This window comes from Anser brachyrhynchus (assembly GCF_964034855.1).
Source record: "Anser brachyrhynchus genome assembly, chromosome: 4".
Lineage (NCBI taxonomy): Eukaryota > Metazoa > Chordata > Aves > Anseriformes > Anatidae > Anser > Anser brachyrhynchus.
In genome coordinates this window covers 40,388,945-40,408,875 of record NC_137698.1, presented here as the reverse complement: position 1 = coordinate 40,408,875, position 19,931 = coordinate 40,388,945, and the positions used below count along the sequence as shown (strand labels likewise).

The following is a 19,931-nucleotide window of genomic DNA, read 5'->3' as shown; positions in this document are numbered from 1 at the left end:
TCTGTCCCTGCCTTTGCCTTCTGAGTTTTGGGCTATGTGGTTAGAGTTCTTGCTGGTGAAGACTGAGGCAAAAAATTCTTCATTGTTTCTTCAATGTTATTTCTAATATGGTTAGGAAGCAAGAATTTTTGACAGTTATTGTTTCCCTATTGTTTCCCTTAAATGTAAAGCTGAAATTTCTTCTGCAAATCAAGCTCTAAAACCTTAGAATGATTATGTTGACAGTTTCAAAAAATATTCGCAGTGTGGAAATACATTATATATATCTGAGTCAACAGAAAACATAGTTTATCAACCAGGAGTTAATTCATTTTATGCTCTTACCTACACTTGAAATAATGTACTACCATCAGACATTTTTTATTTTGATAAAAATGTAGTTTCAAGAAGAAAACTGTTTTCTGTTTTTTTATTTTTATTAATAAATCAGTTACTCTGTAAAAATATTGAACACTTTATTATTGTTATGTGGTCTGCATATTCTGACATTATAAAAGGTAATGAATGCTTTTTGGTTCCAATGCTGTATCATAATTTTTCAGTAGCTATTCAAAATCAGAGTATGGACAATTAAAATAATTTTCATGTTTACTCTAAAGTAACTGTTATGAAGAGAAAACAGGAAAGAGAGAAGGTTAGGAATACCACAGTCTATGCAATGTATGAATTCAGTTCACGTTACAGAAAAAACTTGTGGTTCATAAATAAGAGCTGCTCTAACTATTGGCAGTTCTAGACATACCTGCAAAAATCTATTCATCAGTAAGTTACTTCGTATAAAAACTTTTCCATTTTAAGATCAATAAAGGTAGGGTATCAACCTTATCAGACCTATAAGGATTCATCAGTGAACTCTGTTATTGGTACAAACACCCTTCTCCAAAGCCATGCTAATTTGAATTCAGTAAGATGTTGTGATGAAGTAATGAATGAGCAAGCTTTTTTTCTTATAAGGGATGAAGTAATGAATGAGCAAGCTTTTTTTCTTGGTAGAGGTACTTAGAAGAGCTATGCATGAAAGCCCTTAATTTGAATATGTGGATAGGGCTTGATTTTGTTTTCCCTCCTGATCACCAGTTAATTACAACAGGTTTTATCTGAATATCCTAATAGTTTTAGTTAAAAGTCTCTTCTGTATTTTAGAACATCCTTTATTTATATTCAGTAACAGAAGCAAAGCAAAGCTAAGCAAGAGTTTGACATAGCCTGCTTTAGAGAGAAAAGAATTAAAAAAAAAAAAAGTATATCTGTGATTCTTTCTGCAATCCCTCTGATTTAAACCTGGAAAGAATGAAATTGAGTCTTCATAGTCTGAGTCTTCAGATGTCTTCATAATGAGAGCTCTTCCTCTCCTTCCCCTTTCCCACCTTTTATTGCTGAGTGTGTCACCACATAGTATGGAATATCCCTTTGGCCAGTTTAGGTCAACTGGTGATGTCCCCTCCCCACTTCTTGCCCACCCCCCAGGCAACTGGCTCCTGGGGGTCTTTGGAGAGAGTCTTGATGCTGTGGCAGCATTGCTCATCAACAGACAAAACATTGGTGTGATACCAGTGCTGTTCTAGCTGCAGGTGCAGAGCACAGCACCGTATGGGCCACTGGAGGGAACGTTAACTCCATCCCAGCCAGACATAGTACACTATTAGAAAAGATTTTCTACTGTATGTCAAGTCTCGTAACTTGTCCCACCTTTTACATGTTTTTTTCTATGGAAATTTTCCTTTGTGTAATTGTCCATGGTAAAGAAATGCATATAATAGTTTAAGAAGGGTTGACATCAAGAATTGTCGCTAATTTTGGTATTGCAACCTCAATTTTTACAAAGAAAAACCCTCTTAATTTGTCATGTACTTCATAAAATGTATCATTCATGGTGTCTTTCACAATGCATATATGAGTAGTAGCTTTTTATAGATAAAATTCATGCACTGCCAGTCTGCATTGAAGAACTTGAGATAATGCAATCACAATTAGCTTCAGTATATAGTCGTATCTATTTTATTACAACTTTAAATAGAGATTGAATGTACTGAAATGAAAAGAGAAAATGTAGCTGTGTTCAAATAACCTGAATTCTACCAGTGTTCCTGAACCTGGTGTTTCATGATTGTATCTTGATGGATCCCACTTTATCTCAGCTGTTTATTTAGAGCATCCAGATTGCTTTTTAGAGGCTCTCAGGAAATGCTGACCTTTTCTCCATTGACCAAATGCATGAAGTTACCACAATATTTCCCTGGGTGAAAAAACAAGAATATTGTGTTGAGAAACACATACATTTTTTACAGGTTTTCTTGCATATTGCAACCCCAACACTGAAGCTTTTAAGTGATTTAAATATATCTGACTTAATTTGAGGAATTATAAGCCATTGTGTGTTAGGATTAATTTACTGACTTTTTTTTTCCTCTCTAATTTTTGAATTCCTCTCTAATTTTTTTTAGAAAAATCTTTATTTAAAGCTTTTGAGACCTACTGCTTACTATTTAACTATAATTTTATCTTTGTCGTTTTGGTCTATAAAACCACTGTACCTTGTGACTAGCTGCATCTGCAAACTCCACAGGGAGGGGTGGGGGGAATGTGAATGAACTGATCCTGTCCAGAGGTACTTAGCCCAAAGATACTGGTAGAAAACCTCTGTTTCAAGAGTGGGGTTAGTATAACAGTAGCTAAAATAATGGGCTGCAATTGTTTTTAGGTATGTGTATGCTAGATGTTACTTTTATAATTTTATCTAGGTTTTGTCCAGGGCAAAGGGATGCTGTTCACAATAAGACTAACCGTATTGTTTCATGCAGGCTTGTAATACTATTTATATAAGCATTTGCTCTCCTCAGAAAAGTGTTTCATCAGCAGCTGTAATCCATACTTGAACTACTTAGGGCAGGAATACCCAGCTTCTAGGTGATTGAGATCAGGCTGTTAGAGTTTTGGCTAGGTTACAGAAGTTAATGAAACATTGTGTTGCAGCTGGATGGAAACGTCCCAAGCCCAGGGATCAGCAGTTAATTTTGATACAGAAGATCAAGAATGGGATTAGCAGTGTGATAGGATGAAAGTATAGTTGATATTATTTACCGTATCTGACATTTCTGTTTGAAGGCATACCTTAATTTCTTTTCCAGTTACCGTATGTTTGTTCATTTCTGTGTGATATTACTCCCAGCATAGTTCGTCTAAAATGAGGATCTGTCAAAATGAATGATAGTCATGTGGAAGATGGTGACTTGGGCTACTTTCTGAGAGGCGCAAGATTTCTGCGGAAAGCATTTCAGAATTACTTAGAGGCCTCATCCAAATTGAAAGCGTTAGAGAATCTAATTGTATTTTATTTTTCTTTTTCTTATTGTATTGTATTTTTCTTTTACCACAGTTTAGAAAACTTTTTTGGTCTTTGATCTGTGCAATACACTTCTTTGCTACCTTTGCCTTCTTATATGTTTGAAGGGAACAAGATGAATGGTGTGAGAAAAGATGAGTGTTCAAAAATTAGTTGTCTTGAGGCTCAATATCTGTTTCATTGAGCCTTTTTAGTTGATCAGTGCCTTATCTGCTATTGCACACACATCAGGAGAACATCTGGTGTTTATGAGCAGCTTCATAATTTAGAGCTTTAGCTTACACTTACATGCAGTCTGTTGTTCAGATATTTCACTAAACTATTGTTAATAAATAAAATGTTTGTGTTGTTTGCTAGTAGTGTTTCTGTCTCGCAGTATAGTGTGTAGGCACATGAACTATTTGGATTAGATCTGCATTCCGGATCAGTCTGCCTATAGCAGCAGGGTTTTCTCCTTTGGAATCTACTTTGATTTCTTGAATCTATCACAAATGAATATAAATGTATTATGTATTTAAATAATTAATTTTCATAACTAGGGAAAGTATTAAATGATCTGAGTGTAGCTATGTAATATTAAAAAAAAAAAAAACACTTTTATTTACCTTTAAGTCAAAGTCTCAGATAAGCATGATCTGATGATCTGAGTTAAAACATTTTAAAGCATAAACAAGATTTTATATCAAATACACTTGTATGGTTAAAAAACAAACAAAAACACATAATGTTTTTCTTTGTGTAATAGGTGAGGAAAAGAAAATTATGATTTTGGGCCACATTCAAAACAAACCCTAAATGCATTTAATTAGCTAACTTGACTTAGTATTCCTCACACAATTCGTGTATAAAATGATTTGTCAAAATGTGAGATTTGTCTGGAAGGTGGTGATTTTGACTAATTCCTGAGGGATGCAGAAGTTCTGAAGAAAACATTTCAAAATTATTAAGAATAAGTATTAATATATTTATTAACAACAATGGCTGTACGAGTTACTCACCATACATTATGTTTTTGATGTCTGTCCAAATGACAAAATTGCAATTCTGAGTTATACCATCTGAATAATATGATTTGTTATTACATCAGTAACATTTTCTATGCATACAGTAAGCAGAGTTCTGATCGTTGTGATGTCCAAATCCAAAAGGAAGACAACTGAATTATTTCTTCATAAAAATTTCCATTTAGAGAAATATTACTGAAAATGCTTTTGATGGAGTTTGGATCTAAAAATCAGTTTATATTAAACTGTAAATATATATTAAAAGAAAATAGTATATATTAAATACATTAATATATAACTATTTAGTTAAAATAGATTAAAAAGAAATATATCAAAACAGGCATGCACAGAAAAGCAGATTTTTTTTCATACTGAGATATTTCAAAACAAACAAAAGAACAACAACAGTGGCAAGGTGGCTTAGGCAGCAGCATATCTTGAACAGTGTTTTAAGCTATTCTCATGAATTTCAGGTTTCCTTTCTTAATATTTTTTACATTCCAGTTTGATTTTGGTCTAGAACAGCAACAGGAAAAAAAAAATCAGTAAAAATGCTGAGATTATGAAAGATGGTAACAATAAACTTTGTGAACAGTGAAATTTAGTGTTGTCAAAATGAATGCTATTTGATGAGGATATTCCTCAGGAAAAACTTTCAGTAGCATAAATTCCTCGTATTTTAAGATTCAGAAATGCATATATGCTTATACAGCATCTGAATATGTAGAACCAGAAGAGGTTATTTACTTTGCTATACATGACTATTTCAGTGCCTTTTTTTTTTCATCAGCACTTTAATACAAATTTGTAAACACCAAAATTGTTCGTATAAATACGTGTGTTCTGTAGAGTGAGAGAAACCAAGAAGATTCAACTTCTGGTGAGAACTGTGAAAGTGTTCATGCAACATAGGAGCCTGTTTGAGAGGTTCAGAGACTTTATTTGAGGCAAAAAGAGTAAGGACTGGTGAAGTGATCACTTTAGAAAATACTGTGTAGCCATAGATTATATTCCTAAAAAATACAGAGGAAAAAAATGCTTGAACTTTATTCAGAACATTGAATTTAAGTAAGAAACATTGTTACCTAACTGTATGTTCTGATGCTATCATAACAGGGCAAAAACATAAAAGTAGTTCTATGCTTCATTTACTGATAACATGGGCGATGTTGCCGTCTATATTTTAGTAACTTATATTTTTTTCAGATATTCCAAGTAGTATGTGTACACGCATGAGTTCTTTATGACTTTGTGGATAGGACTTTGAAATATATGTGAAGATTACAGGGCATCCATTACTGCTAAGTCCATTTCCTTTGCAAATATTGATCTAATTGAAAAACTCAGTAACCGCAGCACAAATATTCAATTCTGTATCTCATGCTCAGATAAAGAAATAACGTGGTTAAATTTGTTTTTATAGCTCGGGCATTTTGCTTACCAAAAAAAAAAATAATTAGGAAGTATCAAGGGTTAAAAAGAGTATTGCTGTATTAATTAGGAACAGTAATGAAAAACTAAGACTTGTTTTGGAAGTATATGTGTATAGATAAAGGATTTTTGTTTGTTTAATAAAATGATTAATGGAGTTTTGCAGATAGTACACTCAAAGCTATTAAATAATTGAATTTATATGCAATATAAATACCAGGTTGCCATGACATTATAGATCCTTCAGAGGCTGTTGCTACTGAAACTGCTGCTATTAAGACTGTGTGCTCTAAATAGAGACTGCATTACTGTTTTCCAAATGACAACAATGAATTTTTAGAACCTTTTTAATTAGTTTCTTAACACTTTTTACAGTAAAATGTCAAATAGAAGTAAAATATAACAAAATGAGTTAGAAATGTTTGTATGCACACAAACACTAAGGAAGAGCATGGTTACAAGGAACTATGACTAATACTTAAAAAGAATTAAAGGACAGCTCATAAATTGTCTTATTAAAAGTTTTTTTTGTTTGTTTGTTCGTTTTTTCTTCTGTGGAGTTGAAACTCAGGCTGAGCAGCAATATTTCTGGGAATAGAGCAACTGTGAATGCTCCCTGAGGGCCTGAAACTGAAGAACCAAAGCTTTATGTCTTTACCTCTATATCTCTCTTGTCTTAGAAATTAAATCTTTTGCAAACCCTTTAATGTCAGGTTGAAAATGACACTGATGCAAGATTTATTTATTTTAATTTAATCCCAAACAAAACATTCTCCCAAACCAATTTTAAATGCTATCTTTTTAAAGCCATAAGGAAGGTAGTTTTCATTTTCCAAAGGTAAGACCTCTGATGAGACAGTCTTGGTCTTCTATAATGTGCTGTCACTTACAGCACTTCCCAACAAAACAGTTACCTGCTTAGGGCTTCCTAACTGTTGTGTGCCTGTGCAGCTTAAGATAGACTTCATTTTCCTAATGAACCCATCACATTTATGGTCTTTGGAATGTCAGAATTGATCCAAGGATGATCATTTGCCTTTGGTCAGCTGAAGGAATAGTTTCCCATTGCAAACATTGTAAGCTTTATTGTCATATTTCCATTTCAGCACCCTCCTTTCCTCAAGATGAGTGTGCCACAGACACAGACGTTCCTGTCAGCCATTTTGCTGGGATCTCTGTATAGGGAAGAACGTTGACCAGAGTGCTACAAATTCTTCTCACGCACTGCAGTTTCTTGTGGCAGGTTTTGCAAGGGTGAACTTTCTCCCTTCATCTCTCGCAAAAATGTGAATTATCATGCATGTTAATTTCTGTGTTACGATACAAACAGTGTTGCTGTAACCTAAAGACCCTTATTGGAAATCAGGACTGCTCAGAAGCAGCATATCCTTTGAGGATGGCAGTTCTTGGCTGCCTTATGTTGGCCATATTTTTTATCAAGGTGGTCAGTTCAAAACTATTTGCTTGTGGGAAAAGGTTTTTGCCTGAAACAGCATAGAATGTTGCAAATCGGTAAGGTGTAGGCAAAGCCCAATGAGAGACTTTTATAGGCAGGGAATGGCATTTTGTTTCACAACAAAATCGATGTCACTTACTGACCCTCACACCCACATACCCCCGAGCACTAGGATGTGTGTTCCCAGTGCTTTTGGCTGGCACCCAGCTGCCCAGACACTTGTACCTGGACAGCCTGTCCAGGTCTGTCCATTGAACACTGGGGAGCACGAGGTTGTTGGTGCTGAGCCCTGCTGTCTCCTTCCCCTAGGCCCTACTGGAGGATGCCCGTGAGCATGGGGGACCCTCTGTGTCCCCTGTTGGACCTGACCGTACTGCAAGCTGTACAGATTTCCTTGCTGTCCACCTGCCCGGCTGTCCAGAGGAGTCACACATGATGTGTGTGTGGTTCAACTAAGTAGCTTAGAAGGACCTTACAAGGACCCTTAGATAAAGCTAAATTTCTTTGAGGTTTGCAGAGATGCTATTGGACACTCTCTCCTATAACACTGCTTCTGGGCATTTTCATGGAAGTTTCTGTCAGCCTTGACCTTCAGTAGTTCTCCTCTTAACTTCCTCAAGTAGGGTGCTAGAACTAAAAGCTTCTTCCTGTGAAGTCAATTCTTTCTTTAGTGGCAGCTTAATAGGAACTTTCAACAGAGCCTGCTGTTATGAGTGTATCTCCTTGGAGGGATTCATTTTGGACAGACAAATCACAATAGCTACAGCTGAAGTCTTTGCACTCTGACTGATAGTTAATCTAAAAGGAGGCTTTTAATTCTGTTTCTTTTGGAAGATCTATCCCTAAAAGACATGTACTCATTTGTTGTGCTAGACACACAGGAACACAGTGAAGATGCAAGGGATATGATTTAATTAGGCTTCAGCTGTACAAACTCATCTGGGAAGTATCCAGCACTAATTCAAACAGGGCAGGTCATGATTCTTCTCTGGTGGAAGTCTGGATTGCTTCCTGATTAATGTTATTGTCCACCTGTTGAAGAAGTGACCTGGTACCAAAAGCCTTGCATACCACCAGGATGCTGGCGTTTTTTAATTTCTGATGCAGCCACTCTCTTTGTTGGGGTGGGAGGGAAAAGGAGGGGAAAAGCACTATGATGATGGTATGAGGATTAGATTTGTTATCTTGTCTTGAGAAGTTAAAAAATTAAACCAATACACCTTCTGAAAAACAGTCACTTGTCACTGCTTTATTAGAATGCTTAGCAATATTTCCCAACATCTAAGAATAAAAGCCAGTCTATGCCAACATTGCTGTAGGGAGATTAAACCATAACTGAAACTAAAACCAAGGTCCTGATCATATTTCTTTGGCAGCCTGGAGCCAGTAAGCAGAAAATAGACATTTCCTTACGTGTCTGCTTTTTCCCTCAATGTAACAGAGCAAGTAACTGTAAAGTATTTGTTTCCCCCAAAGAAATAGTTATTCTGTTCCCGTGGTTTCTGCACCCCCACAGCTGTTTCTGTCTGAACTTTTCTCTTAAATGAAGCAATTTCAACAGTGGCTGGTGTGGTTGAAGTTTGTACTGTTAACTGATTAAAAGGGGGGGGGGGGGGGGGGGGGGGCATAAAAATGCTAGGTTGCGATTGTTTTATTATTTGTATTATCATTACAGTCTTTGTGGAGGGTAAGAGGAATGTGGAGCAGGTAGTGACTCTGAAAGTGATATATTAAAATTTAGAGTAGGTTTACTGAATGAAATAGAAATTTAAGACAGAATTGAACACTCACAAATCTCTGTAATATTTAGGCATTTTATATTGACGTGACTTGTGTGACACTTTTTATGTCTTTATGAAGAAAAACTCACTCTTTCCTAAATTAACATAAATGCCATAGCTTTACAGGAAACACTCAAAAGGAAAGGCAATATTTCCTACAGAAACAAAGTTTCAGTTTAAATAATAAATCAGAAGACTGTCCTCCACTGAGTTCATAGAACTACCTCAGTGGAACTCCTATTATGAGGGTGTTTGCTTTCTACAGAATTTTGGTTCATTAGAGATAACATCTGGTCAGCCCTAAGAAGTTTGTCTTACTTCAAAAATGTTTTTATAGGAGACTCTTCACAAAGGCAAATATTTCCATTGGCAAGTGGTTCTAAACAGAGGATAATGGATTCATCTGTCGAGGGAAATAATATACATATTCAATCTCTTGCTCACCAAAGTAATAAGGGTTTCACATAAATGTGAAAAGAAGGGAATATAACAGATGTCTTTAGGCTTGTTTAATGCTTTCTCCATATTTTTCAACACTAGGCATGTAAGTGCTGTGTATATGTAGCCTCTAATATTGACACGAAATTTAGTAACTCAGTATAAAATTGGTTCTGCTAAAAATCCTATTAACGCTTCTGTTGCACATACTATTTTTGAGGACTTTGTTTCATTTATTCCTCCATTCGTGCTAAAATGCCCACGACAATATTACTAGTCTCACACAGAATCTTGTCATATATCTGCCTATGCTCATTGCTGGAACACTTAGCTTGGTGATTGCAGAGATAGGTACATCGGATTCAATTTTAAATCTGTTTCATCCATTGAGATTTAGCTTTCCATTCAGTGATCTTGTGTTATTTAAAGGTATCTTGCGTCAAGAATATCAAATTATCTGTCAATTAGATAGCTTTCACTGATCCTAAATTTTGGCTTGTTGAAAAATGTGATTTTAATCTATCTTATGCTTTGCTCTTTTTGCTGGATGTTGTTTTCAACATTGGTTTGGTTTTGTCATGTCACCGCTTTTTTTTTATTATTATTATTTCATTTTATAGGATTTCTTTAGTCCAACACAATTGTAATTCATTCTTCTGTTAGTTTTCACTGCTTTACTAGATTTTTTCCCATTTACTGTCACTGTATTGGTATTACAGAATGGAATCCCTTCTGTTAAATATAATAGTAGTCTTTTACCAAGCAGAATAATCTGTATGTATACATGTAATATACAGAGATGCCCATTTGGGGAAAACGTTATCAGAAGGTTATTAAAATTGTAAAGTAAGGCATTTAAAATGTAGGAAATGCCAAAATGAAGATTTTTCATGCAAGCCTAATTGGCCTCTCTATGTATATTGTCCTCTTAATTAGATGATCGTTCTCTATTTTTCACTTTTATAGTCAATGCACAGGGCACACTGCATTCCTATATGTGCAAATATTCACAGTTTTGTCAGAATCATCCAGTAGACATGAAGGGTGATGGTGGTAGAAAAGTCAGGAGCTACAGCATTGCATGTGAATGTAAGGCTCTCACCCGTTGGGGATTCATGCAGTTGTGTTGGGAGTGGAAGAACTCAGTTGGGAGCCTGGTGTATTGTCTGGGGAACCTCACCTGAGAGGTTGGGTGTACACAGAAGCATGCCTGTCTGAGGGAATGGCATTTATTTCACCTGCTTCAACATGTTTCAAGGCTGATAAAATGACACTCACCACTACGGAACAACCAGCAAACAACTCCAGGGGAGAATTTCCAAGCAAGTTAATACTGCCCTCATTTTAGAGGTGTAGAAGTTAGACCCTGAAAACTTTTGTACACAAAGTTAGTAAGCCACAGAACATAATTGTCTGGAGTAAGTTATATTGTATGTTTAAAGAATTGCCCTCCTTGTCTTTGAGTGTAACTCTGAATAGTCCATAGTTCCATCAGATCTTTACCTCCCAGAGTAAGCACCTGGAAAAATGAATTAATGCATACTTTCAATAACTTGGATTCATATCCAGTACTAAGTGGCACCTTCATAGGATAAAGTCCAGGTTTCTAATACAGCGTTTGGCTATATTAATGCTTCAAGTAGTTAACAGCACAGCCTGTGAGATAAATTGGTGTCAGTAATTTATTATTTTCCTTTGTGTGCATTTGTTAATATCTCAGGAGCAAGAAGCTTATTTTTCCACTGAGACCAAAACCAATTTCCTAGTTAATGGAGGAATGCAGTTACTCTTGAACCTCATTAAATTCCAAAATCTGGAACAGACATTTGCTGTCTTTGGTTAATCTCTGATACCATCTCTTGACCGCTCATATTCTTGACCTCGTCTTGCCTCTGATTTCAGCAGCCTTCCCTTTTTCTGTCAGTATTGTCTTATGATTCCAGTCCCATCCTTTCCCAACTTCATCTGTTCCTTAAATTTGCATGAATATATATATTTATATATGTTAAATAAAACCTCCTGGTTTTTCAGTGAAACGGCATTTGTTAAAATTCAATGGGAATGGATAGAGTTTTTCATTGTCATTTTCTGCTTTGCTAATAGTTTCTCAAAGCAAAATTCAGATGCTTTTTTTTTTCCAGTTCTAATCCCTATTTATCAATTTTCATACTAAAACTATTGCTTTGTGAGCTTTGCAGTCTTAGCATTTATAGTCTGTGTGCCTCTTTCTACTCTTTCTGAAGCTAACTGTTCAAAAATGCAACCACGAAAAATATGAGAAACATATGCTAGCATCATTTTAAGAACTACCTTGTTTACCTTATCCCTCTTAATACAGAGAGGAAACTCCTGTATAATTCTGATGTTTAATAAATGATATGATATGCGGTGAATAAGACTGCTTGGAAAAAAATGGTTTATTATTAAGTCCATAATGAAACAAAAGATATGTACTTACTGCTCGGGGGGTTTCAAATATTTCTTCTTCATGGTACATGCCACATTGTAAAATATTATGTTGTAGATATCTCCTTTTGCACTTTGTTTAAGAACACATAAGTCTCCCAGTGAAAACAAACAAAAAAATGTTTAACTTCAATTTTGTAGAGGGTGAGGAGAGGAAAAGCAAAGTTTTCTGTTGTTTTTGTTGTTTGTTTGGTTTTTTGTTTGTTTTTCTTTTCCTTAATAGTTTTAATATCTAATATCTCACTCAGATACAGTGGTCTCTTCATTCTGTTGAGAAGCATGAATACAGCAATTGACCTGAGGTATTTTGGAAATACACATAGTTATGTGAAACAGATGAAATTTTCCTACACCATGTTCCTAAGCGAACACAGCAATTGCAGATGTTTCCAGTTCACGCTTGGATAACATGTGCTCCTTTCAATTAATAAGTATTACTAAAATAATTTGAAGCAAGACTTTTGTCCTTAAAAATATAACTAATATAAGGATCAAATATGTCTAACTTCTGTCTCTTAAAAATTATGCATGGACATGTTTTGCAAGTATGTATGAAACCATAATGTGAAGATCAAGAACTCTGTTAGATGCATGATTTTCCCATGTAGCGTGCTTGCGTTAGAGCACTATATAACTCTGAATGAAAACATGCTAATTTAGGGTTGTTTAAAGACAGCATAGAGGGAATAAAGAGAAAAGGTATGTGCTCTTTATTCTTCATTTTTCTAAAACTTAGTTAACCTAGAATTATCAGGAATTCTTGCCTTTACTCACACTGCCGCCCCTTGAAGCCTCTCATGAAATGTCGTGTCATCTTCCCATCACCCTCCCCTCCGATGCCACCTCCCAAAGAAATTATTAAAGATGATTTTCTGGACTGTAGTGCATAAATTCATTCTGTTTCCTACTTCACGTTTGCAGGTTCTTTTCTGCAGCTGTTCTTCTTTCCCTAAGTAGATCAGTAGTTTTCTGTTTATATTTGCATGGTGTATCCGTTGCTTCTACAAGGGAGGATTAGTAAAAAAACAGTTGATACTACATTTTGTTTGGTTGGTTTTTGTCTTCATTATTCTTGTATCTACTTTGAGCTTGTGCCAAAAGTATACAATAGGGTGTTACATGCTTCTCAGACAAGTTACAACATTAATTTGTGAAACAGTTCTAAGCAGGATTATCAAACTAGGACTCATGACTCTTTTTTTCTAACTAAATCTTTAACTATTTTTTTTTTTTCACATTAGCCAGAAAAATCAGGAATGATGCATTACGGGGGTGGATTCAGTTCTGGTGAGATGAATCCTGGTGTCTGCTTCAGAAGGTTCATTGCCTTTTTATAAGTAGCCTTTCAATCTGTTTGAAGTATTTAAAATCATTTCCTTCCCTTTAGAAATAAGTTTTGCTGCTGAATTGTGTTATACAGAAATGAGTCGATTTATGTAAATGACTTTTCTGCATGGTGGAGATAAAATAAAAAATAAAAAAAATAACAGTTTCAGACATCTGTGATAGAATTTCTAAATGAAACAACTGGAACAGTTAACTGAAAAATTTGAGAAAAAATAATACATGCTCACCTTTTAATTCTTTAAGTTTAAATGTAAGCTGCTACTTCAAAATGCAGGACTAAATTTAACACCTTTGAAGTTTTAAATCACCATTTTGCTTTTAAACATGTAAATTGTTTGAGTTAATCAAACTTTTTTCTTTGATTTCCTGATTTCCAATTAAATAAACAAAACTACATAATATAATACTATTCTTGGGCAGTTCTTGCAGAAGAAAACTACCCTACCATTGGAAAGTAGTATTGAAAGTCTGGCAAGTACCAGATCAGCATTTTAAACTAAAAAACTCCATCTTGTTTCTCCTCTGTATATTTCTGTGGAACTTTCTTCAAAACATAGAAGTTCCTGGTCTAAGGCCTCAGGCCCCTGAGTCTTGGGTGAAAGTAGCTCATTTTTTCAAACACTTTCACCAAGCATTTAAGTATTTGTTTTCAAGAATTTTGAAGTGTTTAGAGGGTGCTTGTAAAACAGAGCCGTTCAAGGACACCTCAATTGGCTTGGGAGATTCAGAGATTCAAAACTAATATTAACATAGATATGTAGAAGTAGTGTGCTGTGCATACTAGTTGGCTCTGATAAGTGGAAATGATTAGTTCAGGCACAGTGTTGTACTAGAAAAACGCATTATATCTAGAAGATAAGATGTTATGTCTGCCCACTCCAGTGCTATGATATATTGCTCATTAAGGTAGAGTTGACTCATGCCCAGCTCTATACAGTATGTGCAGTACAGGCTGTGGAGTCTCCTTCTCTGGAGATATTCAAAACCTGCCTGGACACAATTTGGTACAACGTGCTCTAGGTGACCCTTCTTGGGGGGTTGGACTATGTGATCTCCAGAGGTCCCTTCCAACCATTCCATGATTCCGTAATGCAGTCCTGTCCTAAAGAGTAGAGGTATGTTACACCTAAGCATCCAAGTCCTTTAGGTCTTCGGTTTTTATCTTCTTTCTTGGTAGCTGCCCCATCGACCATTTCTTCATCAGTCTTTCTGTTGCTGATGTTTCATTATCAGCACGTGTCTCTTCCTTGCTAGTGTCCATCTAGGAATGCTTATTCAACTACTTGTGAAATAGGCAACTGGAAACCTAGAGCAGATTTTATTTTTGCACATATGTTAGGTGTTTTCCTGTACTCTAAGAAATTCATGTACGCTCACAGATCTAGTCTGGAATATGTCTGATGGTATGTTGATGGATTAATTTTTCTTGTTTTTCCTTCTATTTTTCTTTAAGCCTTAAAATGTCTTCTCCGGAGCTACTTTTTCCACATAGAATATACATTTTTTGCAAGTTACTGACCACCTTTTATGTGTAATGAAGATGTGTAATTTCAATGTGCAATTGAAAACTGAAAATGTGATCAATAAGTTCTTAACAAGTTCAGATAAATACATTAGGATTACTTTTCTCCTGTCCCTCTGAATTTTATTTGAATTGTTTCAGTACCTTCCCTCTGAACAGAAAATACCTTCTCAAACAGCTCAGTTTTCAGGCCGATAACTTAAGTAGGTAAAATCATCTAAAGTTAGAAGATTGCATAACCACAAAGCCATATTTCAAGATCTTTAGCAACTATCTGTCAAGTGTAGAATAAGCAGTATAGATGTCATTGTTGATTCAGAATTATAAGCACCTGTTTATTTATTGTTTTATTAATTCAGTGTAAGCTTTCTTCTTATTATTTATTTATTTTCAGTTCAGGGTAGAAATAAGATTTGACTTCAATTTTCACTCCTGTTTGCCGTTGCTTCTTGTTCATTGTCTTTTCCTTTTGCAACATATGTTGATGTAACGAAGTAGATATGAAACCTACGGAGTCTCTAACATGTACTTTTTCCTTATTTGTCTTCCTTTTTCTGTCTCTTCTTCTCATGCAAAATCATTTGTTCTCTTATTTTTTTAGGTGTAATTTTCTTAGGGAAAAAACAGCTTACATAAATGTAAAAGTACAATTAAAAATTCAGTAGAGTTGAGTTTTAATCAATTATTATTATATTAGTTCTTACTAATCATCCGCTTGTGAGGCTTAGAAGAAAGATGTCTTTTAGTTAACTCTGAAGAGGAAAATTTGAAATTCTTTTCACTACTCAGAACTGTACTAACATGAATATATAAAGATGATTGTTTGGAAGCCCTGAGTTAGCCTTTAAACTCTGTGAAAGAATAACTTGGTCAGGTTATTTTTGGTTAGTAAATCATCTTGTCTAAACCACACATGCAAAAGAGATAAGTTTAGTAGGGAGAAGAAATATCATTATTAAATCAGATGATATAATTGGGGAGAAGTGCAGAAAGATTTTCAGGCACACAACCTCATTTTCCTTACCAATGACAGTGAAGGTATTTATGGATAACATTTTTCTGAATCGGAAAATAGCCTGTATGATCTCTTATTTTGTATTAAATCAGGTTTCTTGTTTTATCTATTATCTTGAACCATTAATATCATGTTCTGTATCCTTTATTTTGTCCTAGTGGGATTTTCAGTTTATCAAAAAGTGCTAGAACTGGTCACTTTTGTAATCAGAGGGTTTGATCATACTAAAATATATAGTCAGTGGTACAACTTTGAGGTATACAAACTCGTTTTAAGTTGACTATTCCAGTAACCAAAGGTAGAAAGGATAAATTGCCTCTTTTTGTAGCTCTGAGCAGTATTGAAATGTGCAAATTTACGCAAAGGAGTCTAGTTATAACATAGCAACAATTTTTGAAGAAAACTTCCATTTATCTATTCATATCATCTTTCCACACCATGCCTAAAGAGTAATAATGAAAATTAACTACATTTTTTTCATCTTTTTCATCAAGTAATTAACACCAACTGCCCTATCCACTGCTGAAAAAAAGTAAGTCCATTAAGTACATCTTGGGTAAGATAACCCATTTTCAAAACCATATTATTACTCCTGCATAATCCTTGAGAAGATTTAAAAAAATAAAAAAAAATATATTAAAAAAAATCTTTTAATTCTTTGGCCTCCTCCAAAATCAACATAAACATAAAAATATCTGTTTTGAAAAATATTTTTAAAATCTTGTAAATAGGTGAGTTCAGTTTGCCTGAAAAGCTGTATCTTTTATCAGTCCATCTGGAAAAAAAAAAAGTAATCAAGTTTTAGTAATAATCATTATTGTAATAATCATTGTATTATTCTCTCAGAATATGACTGTGCTGTTCAGACAGTGTAGCTGAGCAAAGATTTCAGGAGAGAAAAAAAAAAAAGTATGTAGAAGCTACCAAAACTAAAAAGATGGGTTAGACTTTTGGTCTTATGTTTTACTGAAGTCCACATTTTTCATATCTAGAAAACAAAAAGCTACTTACAAGTGGCTAGTAGCCTGGACAACAGTGTCGTGTGCCTCCTCTTAGACAAAACATGGGAAATAAAAGATATAATTCAGGTTAGAAGCAGTAACTCTTGTGAAAGGTTTTTTATTTAGTAAAACAAAACATCAGAAGAAAAGATGAGCTATTTTTCAGATAAAAATAGGCTGTTAAAAAAGCTAGGTACATGTACATTGAGAGCCAAAAGCTGCAGCCCTAAATCTGATAGATCTGTGAGACTGAGTAACACATGCAGGGTTTGGCTTTAATCAGTATCACTGGAATATTTACTCAAGGAAAACCTGCAGAACCTGTGTAGAGCGAATAAAGCCCGAGGCTGGAACAAACACTGCAAAGTCACTACAAAGCTGTTCCACAATATAAGAGGAAGAAAATTTTCTTCTTTTTTTCTGACTGTATATTAGGGTTATCAGGGCAGTTTAGTAGGGCCTGTTTCAGTTTTCGGTGACAGATTTTTCTGATATTAATGTGCTGGTGGCACCTAGATTTGGGAACATGCTTATGCAACTTATAACCATTAAGTTTGGGCTGATGCTACTTCATTTTTGTTTTCTGATGATGGTTAAAATCCCTGTGGTTTGTGCTGTCCTTGTCTGTTTGTGAAATTTTTTTTTTCTTTACACAAATGCTCAAAAGCAGTCACACAATAATAATCCTTTCACAGTGTCACATTTGTAAGGGAAGATGGTTGAAGTCAGGTGAAAGCAACATCTCTCCTCTCTGTTTTATGCCAGTTTATGATGTGATTAGCCATAGAGACCATCATCTATGCTGATGTGTGAACAAGGCTGTACTTGTGATTTACTGTTATTGTTTACCTTTTCCTATTTTATGTCAAACCAGTGTGCAAGGAAATGTGAAAGGACTCAATGGGCATAAATCAGTCATTCCCAAAGGGAAATCCTGTGTCAATCCAGCCATCACCTCTAGCAAGTCATCCAGGGAGCCTGGCAGAAGGGAGCAGCCCCAGGGCACTCTGTGGCAGGTGTAGCAGCTATATAAGGGACATCTGTCCAGCCGTGCTGAGCAGATTCAGGTTAACTTGTGGAGATAGGAAAATTTTAACCCAGATTAAAATGTGTACCCGCCTGTGATGTCTGGGAAACTGCAGCATGAGTGTTTCACACATAATGGAATATATTTTGCAGATTTTGCTTGAAAGGATTTATCTTCACAGTAAATGAGAATTTTCGTACTGCCTACTTCTGATTTTATTTATTTTTTCAGATAATATTAGATATAAATAGTGGAAACATGAAAAGGAGCATGAAAAGATGTTGTTATGTAACTATCATCTTTCCTGTTACGTTAAAGATCCCAGACAAAGTTGCTTGGTATGCACTGGGAGCAATCAAGCAAGCCTACATCTGTTGCATCTGTTGTTATTTTTTGTTTGCTTTTGTGTCTGTTCTTTCAGGTAAGCTCTGAGCTTTATCAACAAATGATAGTAAATTTCAAGCTTTCCAACTCTGTTGCTAAATACCATTTACTGCTTCAACAGGTTTTCTTTTTCTAATAAACAAACAAACAAGAAAGCCTTTGTTCCTCAAGAAAGATCTTTGTCTCTTATCCTTCTCCAAAAACTGGTATTGACTACATTGATAGGAACTGAACTAAACATTTTTTTTTGTTACTATTATTTTTTACTTCTGCGGAAAGCCATGTAAATGCCTGCTACTACTACAAGCTATACATACTTAGCATTGGTTCTATTAATAATGGTGTGAAAATAACAGTACTGTAATAAGAAAAGCTGTAAATGCTGGCTTAATAATTATATGTTATCATCTAGGTTATGGGTTTTATGGAATCTGCAGTTATAATGTTATGAAGAATTATACAGATCTTTATTTACACAAATTTTTAAATTATGCAGTCCATGAACACTTTTTTTCTTCTAATGCTTCATACTACAGCAGTTAATTTTATATTTCCATAGTTCTGGAGACCAAAGTGATTCTTTTAACAAGTCTCCTGAAATGTGGTGTTTTTTTTTTTTTTTTTGGAACAGGTAAGTTGTGAGGTTTTCTGAATTTTGTCTTATGTTTCTTTCATAATCAAGTTAGTGCAAAATTACCCTCAGTTTTAACTTTCAGACAAATCTAAGCTTCCTACTGGCGATAAATCGTATGTTTGTTTGTGGAGAAAAGGAGAGAGCAAGTAAGTTATAACTGCATAGGTATCAGCCTGTGATACTGAAGGTACATTTCTGTGGCTTTCTACACAGCAGGCAACTAACTCCTCATGTTAGTACTCTAGGATTAGATTCTTGCACAATACAACCCCTAAGGGGAGCTCCCTACTTCACATGTGTATCTCACAAGCTTGAGCTCAGTGAATGCTTCTCTTCTTTTACATTTAGTGATCAAAACGCAACAGAATAGTAAGCCCAAGAAGGCACAAATACCTTGCTTCAATGGTTATATTTTTTCATGCTGCAAGTCGCAGTTGATTTGGAGAATGAGTAAAATATCAACTGATCCACTGACTTTTTCTGACTTTTTTAATGGCAGTACAAGGTGTCGTAAACAGTACAGAGTACTGTTTAGAAGTACAGAGGAAATTTATTCGCATTTGGAGGGTTTCCTCCTCTACATACCATCTGAGCTATTATGACCCTCATGAAAAAAAATCAAAAAGGCTTTTCGTTCTGCTGTTTAGATGGCAAGTGTTTATAGTTCATAGACTACCAAATGTGGACTTCAGTTAAAAAGGAAAAAAAAAAAAGTTGATTAATTCTGATATGTATTTTCAGATATGAAATATAGACTCTAGTGTGTTTAAGAGGGAATGCTTGTATTGTTTGCCTTTCTGAAAATGTTATCTGTGCTTGATTCAGTATTGGTTTCACAGTTAGTTCTGTGCAGCCAATTCCCATAAGAAGAGTAAAAAGAGACAGGGGACTAGAGGTCAGTCTAAGTCTGAACTCATGCACCTTTTTGGGAAAGAAAATGACCTTTAATTAGCAAAATTGCATTATGGTGAAAATATATTCTACTGTGTAAAGTGGTTGAATTTTTGCTGTCTGTTGGCGTATATTTTTGGATACAATACAAATGTTATTCACATCCAAAGAGGCTGAAAAACACTTTATTT

General features: G+C 35.0%; 1 protein-coding gene across 1 annotated transcript in view; it reads right to left on the bottom strand.

Moving 5' to 3' along the window:
* Positions 1-11,523: 11,523 nt before the first annotated feature.
* The window catches only part of LOC308194887 (uncharacterized protein), a 139,645-nt gene continuing 131,237 nt past the window's right edge, over positions 11,524-19,931 (bottom strand). Inside the window, exon 2 of the mRNA XM_080591436.1 lies at positions 11,524-14,516. Within this exon, the coding sequence (XP_080447562.1) occupies positions 14,393-14,516 (124 nt within the window). The 3' untranslated portion in view covers positions 11,524-14,392. The remainder of the gene's footprint in view (positions 14,517-19,931) is intronic.